General features: G+C 34.0%; 1 protein-coding gene across 2 annotated transcripts; it reads left to right on the forward strand.

Annotated features, from left to right (window-relative positions):
• The first annotated feature begins 1228 nt into the window (after window positions 1-1228).
• Window positions 1229-2293, forward strand: LOC119644290 (40S ribosomal protein S15Aa). Of its 2 annotated transcripts, none has more exons than XM_038043828.1 (2): window positions 1229-1324; window positions 1702-2293. In XM_038043828.1, the coding sequence occupies exon 2, from the start codon at window positions 1704-1706 to the stop codon at window positions 2094-2096; it is 393 nt and encodes a 130-aa protein (XP_037899756.1). In that variant the 5' UTR covers window positions 1229-1324; window positions 1702-1703; the 3' UTR covers window positions 2097-2293. The 2 variants fall into 2 exon arrangements, with proteins under 2 accessions (XP_037899756.1, XP_037899758.1); XM_038043830.1 differs by having other exon boundaries at window positions 1240-1339.
• The last annotated feature ends 3962 nt before the right edge of the window (window positions 2294-6255 follow it).

Genomic DNA, 6255 nt, shown 5'->3' on the forward strand with positions numbered 1-6255 from the left:
ACCAATTTCCCGGCAAAAACTTTTTGGCATATTTTTTCTGCTGCTCATCCAGATTGCTAGTCGATCTTTTTATGAGAATTTCAGCCTCTGTGGATACCATTGGGCATATTTTCAGAATTTCGGTTTGATGATTTACTACATATTCGGCTTTTTGGCATTGCGCTATAATGTCCCCTTTGTGTATTTTTGCTGTAACGCTGGTTGGGTTTAATACCCGTACTGGTATTAAATTGTTGACCGGTGATACAACCGCTTTTCCAATGATGATGTTGTCTTTCGTACATTGTTTACTCGGCTCGACAACCCATATCTTGTTTATCCTTAGCTCCTCGGTAGCTGCGGCCCACACTATTGTTTCGGAGTTTGGAGGGATCTTCTGTTGTCGTTGTATTTGTAACACTACGGCTTGTCTGTCGTACCCTACAGTCAACGGCAAAGTCACATTAGTGTATTGTAACACTTGCCTAGAAGTTGTTAAGAGTGCACTTTAATTAATATAGCAAGTAAAAGTGTATATTTTTTTTTTTTTTGGTATGTTGAACAAGGAGATGGGTAAAAGTGTATATGAGTTTGTCACAAGCTATCGCAAATATGCAAAAGCTTGGCAACAGATAACAGTAAACAACAATACATTTTTTTAAAGAGTCTGATAGTGGGAATAAGTGATAGACATCATTTAGGTTTCTGCAAATAACTCTGGACGGATTAAACAGCTCATAGTTGTATTTGCATTGACTAAGCTTAATCATGAGAAAGTGCGTAGAGGAGCGGTTAGGGACATTAAAGCTTATCTCACCAAGTGATGCAGGCGAGTCATTAGCAGCATTTATTACTTTGATTACGAAGGAAACGCCAAGAATAAATATAAGTATTAATGAAAATAAGTATTCCATTTTGTATGTAGTCAAAAATTAAAGATTCAAAGTTTAATGAAAGCGGGCATGGCTATCAGCTGTGTTGCATCAAATTAAACTGTATAGCATATATACAACTTACGTTACTATATGCGACTGAAGAAACGTTTGAAAAGATCATTTTTAAATTAGTTCACGTATTTTCACGATACTTCCCCAATTGTGTATTCATTAGCATAGCATTCATTTTCTATTAAAATAAGTAATAATGTTGCCAAATGTTTTTCTATACATTTGGTATCTTATTTGACTTTCTCTACTACTCTTTACAACTATGCGCCGTTGCGGTAAACAGCTGCTGAATGTCAAAAATACAAACAGTAGTGACAACTTAAAGACAGGCTTCCTATTTCCCAATGCTTGTCTGTTCTTGCAAACTTACTTGAAATCTACGTAAAGCTAAATCCTAGGTAATCGTTATAAAAGTAATTATATCTCTCTAAAGTATTTAGTAAAAAGTGTACAAAATGTATTAATCTAAATGATATATATATGATTAAACGAATAAACGCATTAAAGCGTTTTTAAAAGTTAATGATATGAAGCTACTGTTGTGGAGTGGTAGAAATTTAATTGCAGAATAATTTGTTATCCCTTGCGGAAGTAGTAAAGAAATTCAAAATAGTTTACTCGTAAGGAATTTTGCTGGAACTTGGTTTGTTTATTGCTTAGTGTCGAGGTTTGAACCTTGCTGAGCGAGGGCGAGAGTAAATCCGCTCGAGCGAATTCTCAGATATTATTATGTGAGGAATAAGTTTTAATGTTTTGTTTGAAATTTTCCTTTCAGCCATGGTGCGTATGAATGTGTTGGCCGATGCTTTGAAATGCATTAACAATGCCGAAAAGCGTGGTAAACGGCAAGTTTTGCTGCGACCTTGCTCGAAAGTAATCATAAAATTCCTTAGTGTGATGATGAAACATGGATATATAGGCGAGTTTGAGATCGTTGACGACCATCGTTCCGGCAAAATTGTAGTGAATCTTACTGGTCGCCTAAATAAATGCGGAGTCATCTCTCCACGTTTTGATGTACCGATTAATGACATTGAGAAATGGACAAATAATTTATTACCTTCACGTCAATTTGGTTACGTTGTATTAACGACATCAGGCGGTATAATGGATCATGAAGAAGCCAGACGAAAACATTTAGGAGGCAAAATACTTGGTTTCTTTTTTTAAACGGTAGCACACATGTGAAATTGTACTTTTAATTTTAATATCTAACATGTGTGTTATCATTTAAAAAAAGAATTTGCAATGCTATTGTTTTCCTATTTTTCTTAATTTAACAAAACAAAAATGGATACTTTATAAAAGTGATTTATTGCTTAATTTTCAAGTCGCCAGAAAAGAATAAAAATGATGCAATAAATTCATGTAGCTAGTGGTTACTAGAAACGATTTCATAATGAAAGCTCAATGATTAGTATGAATTTCAACGCGGAAAGTTTATTACCTTTACGCATCACAACATCAGAGAACATTTAAATGTTATGCATCAAAAAGTAAGGACAGTTTATGTGCATACATTTGTAGTGTGGCTCGCTCGCCATGTTTGTTTACTTAGGTATCTATCCATATATTTAATTTTCCAAACTGGTAAATTTTAAGCAGAAAAACGAAATTGGTATAAATATTAAGCGATTAAGAGCTTTTGAAACATTTACTACAAATGTCGATTAAATATGCTTGTAAATGTCTCGCATGTAACAATTGGTTTATATTTTGAACATGTTGGTAGATAGAAAACAATTGCAACTTTAAACTGCAATGTCCAAGATGTTCATATAGCAACATCGAGTATGCTTGTAACTACCAATGTGTTTTAACTTGCTACAAACGTGTACAGAAAAGTATTATTCTTTATCATGTAATTTAAGCTTTGCTCTTAACTAAGAAAGTGCGCGTTACTGTTTTCGAGGGTGCTGTTCGTTCAACATATGTATAACACATCGATATGTCAATCCTCGAGCTCCACAAAAGTATTTAAAAAATACGGAAAGTAAAAATTGTTCATCTCCATTTTCTATCCGCTTTTTCGTATGATAATGCTAAAATTGAGTAAAGGGGCTTGCAAATTGGAATGCATAATGTTCGTATTCACTATGATATGATAAAAATGCACCCGCAGTACGATGCCGTTGAGATTTTGTGGTGGCAGGTATATAGCAAGCTTCCGTCCATCTATCGCGATGGTATATATATATATATATATATATAAAAAAGAAAAAAACTTTGAAAATATATCAATGTTATTAAATATAAACGTACACACATAGGTGTAAATCTTGGATAATATAAACCATCAGGTGAACTTAGATATACACTTAAGGAAGGTTCAGTTTTTACTTTTATAAAGCTGTTTAGTAAATTGCTTTAGCATTATTATAAAGCTAATCAGCAGATTAGGCCAAACATCGGCATAAACTATGTTAGGATAGAACATTAAATCTCTACTTAGTCTTCCTTATTAAGTAAAAGAAATTTTCTGCTTAATTATTTACTATGCAGTATTAACAGTAAATCGTTCTTTTCATATTTTTGTATTAAAGGCGTGTTCCGCTCTTGCTCTGGTTCCATACATATATTTTTTTTTTTGTTAGAAGTACGTCAATGCCGTTTTTTTTTTTTATGGACAAATGTCCCCATGTAAACTAATTTTTTATTTTTGTGGACGAGGAGGGAAACATTAAATTGTCTTGAGAACTGTGTTTTAATAAACGGGGAATTAGGGCCAGCTGTAAGATTATATGTAAACAAGCAGACGAGGCGTTTTAGGACAATTAATTTAAAAAAAGTTGACTTTGAAAAATCAAAATTTTTTTCTTGTATTTGAAAGGGAAAAATAGGAAAACGTTTTCGAATTTTTTAAATGGTCATCGTCAGAGTAAGAGAACTTTTAATTTTCCAATATGGAATGAAGAATAATTTATATATCTAGATCTGCTTAAAAAGAATTCGTCGACTAGAACTCATATTGCTACTCTTTCCTTACAATCATCTGATATTGACATGTCGCATGTTAGATGAACTTATGGCGGTGCTGCTGGAAAAAAATATTCTGCTGTAGGATGTGACGAGATTATATACTATTTATTTATTTATTTCACTTATACTAGAAACTCAACAAAAAAAAAAACGGCAGTCGAGTTCAATTGACTCTTAAAGTAAATCTTAAATTAATTAATATTAAAACTTAGTATAAGTACAGTAAAAAAAATAAGAGAGAAAAAAAAAAAGAAAGAAAGAAAAATGCATGCACAAAACTAGCATAGAGCCACACCCACAACCGGTACAGGACCAAATTGCAAGTGAATCCCTAAGCCATCGCAAACATGCATAAGTTTGGCAACCGATAATACAATTAATTTACGACTCATGATCACTTTTTAAAGTTAAAATTTAGTTCAAGTACGACATAGGTAAATCGCGCGTATTAAGTAATGTTGCTTTAATGGACTTTAAATAGTCCGTTAATGAGAATAAGTGATAGACGTCATTTAGTTTCTTGCAAACAACTCTGAGCGGGTTAAACAGTTCGTAATTATATTTGCATTGACTATGCTTTAGAGAAGCGGTTAGGGACATTAAAACCTATCTCACGAAGTAATGCGGGCGAGTCAATTCTACCATTTATTAATTTGATTACGAAGGAAACCCCAAGAACAAATCTACGTTTCTCCAGTGACGGTAAGGATAACAGAAGCAACCTATTTTCATAGGGTGGAAGAGGCCAATCGGGTCCCAAACCAAATTTCTAAGGGCAAGCAGCAAGAATTGCTTTTGAACAGATTCAATTGAATCTACGTACCACCTATATGAAGGAGACCACACAGGAGAGGCATACTCAAGTATAGATCTAACTAAACACATGTAAAGCCTTTTCGTAAGGATCATCAAGCTCTCTGGACCACCTCTTTATGAAACCAAGCACGGACCTAGCTTTGCTTAACAAGAACTCAATATGCAAATTGAAACGTAACCTATAATCAAATAGAACGCCTAAATCTGTGAACAAATCGACATCTTCCAACTTGTGCGAATCAATGAAATATTGAGTACTGAACGACTTCCTTGTTGAGAAAGAAAGTTTTTTAGATTTATTTAGATGTAGTTTCAGAAGACTGAAAGAGCACCGTGCAACCAAATTATTCAAATCACTTTGAAGATGATGTGATTGCGATTCTACGGAAAAGGAAGAAAACAGTTTCACATCATCAGCATACATTAAGATCTTGCTGAATTTAATCGCAGAGGGCAAATTATTGATGTATAAATTAAATAAAATTAAGTGGCTACCTTCAGGTACGCCAGACGTCACGGGGAATTCATCCGAGGTAATGAGGTTAAATAAAACCCTGAACGATTTACCATGCAGATAAGAGCTTAACCATTCCACTAAGATGAAAGGTAAGCCAGAGGCTTGGAGTTTAAAGATAAGTAGTCTATGGTTAACCAAATCAAACGCTTTGTTTAAATCAGTGAATATAACATCTGTGCGAGAGCCACTAGAACAAGCCTTGAAAACATGACCAGTATACTTTAACAAGTTGATGACTGTAGATCTTCGCTTTTAAAACCATGTTGGAAAGGAGAAATATACGATTTTATGAAAAAGGCTATATTCTGAGCCACATTTCGTTCAAACAGTTTAGGCAAGACAGTCAACTTGGCAATGCCTCTGTAGTTCTCTACAAGTTGCCTACTACCACTTTTGTGAATAGGAATAAGGAAACAAGTCTTCCAACACAAAGGGAAAACACCTGAATTCAAGGACTTGTTAAAAATCTTTGAGATAACACCACATAGCTCGCCAGCGCAAGATATAAGTACACATGAGGGGATTCCATCAGGTTCAGGCGAACAATTATATTTTAGAGAGCTCAAACCTACAAAAACGTGCTTTTCAGATATAACAAAGTTAGAAATTGAGATTAAATTACAAATTGGATATGAATAGTTTGCTGATAAATCAAAATTGATAGTTGAAAAGTTCTGTCGGAAGTATGCCGCAAAGAGATTTGAGGTTTCAAAATCATCCGAGGACTCGGAGCCATTAAAAGACACATGCGAGGGATTTATGGAGATTTTTATTTTTGGGTTAACAAATTTAAAAAAGTATTTAGGATTAGCAAACAAGGAGGATTTAACAAACTGAAGGTATCTGCAATAGTATTGGTGATTGAGGGAATTAAATTTATGCCTTGCCACAGAGTAAGCCAAATAGTCGAAAGAAGAACCACTTTTCGAAAATTTTTTGAAAAGCTTATTTTTCCTTTTCTTGTAATATTTAATTGTTTTATTAAACCACGGGGGACACTTACTTCGAGGACGGGAC

This window comes from Glossina fuscipes, unplaced genomic scaffold (assembly GCF_014805625.2).
Source record: "Glossina fuscipes isolate IAEA_lab_2018 unplaced genomic scaffold, Yale_Gfus_2 106722, whole genome shotgun sequence".
In the NCBI taxonomy this organism is placed as follows: domain Eukaryota; kingdom Metazoa; phylum Arthropoda; class Insecta; order Diptera; family Glossinidae; genus Glossina; species Glossina fuscipes.

What these genes read in the sequence shown, in the direction of transcription:
- LOC119644290 (XM_038043828.1), top strand. Translation starts at nt 1,704, where the DNA reads ATGGTGCGTATGAATGTGTTGGCCGATGCTTTGAAATGCATTAACAAT.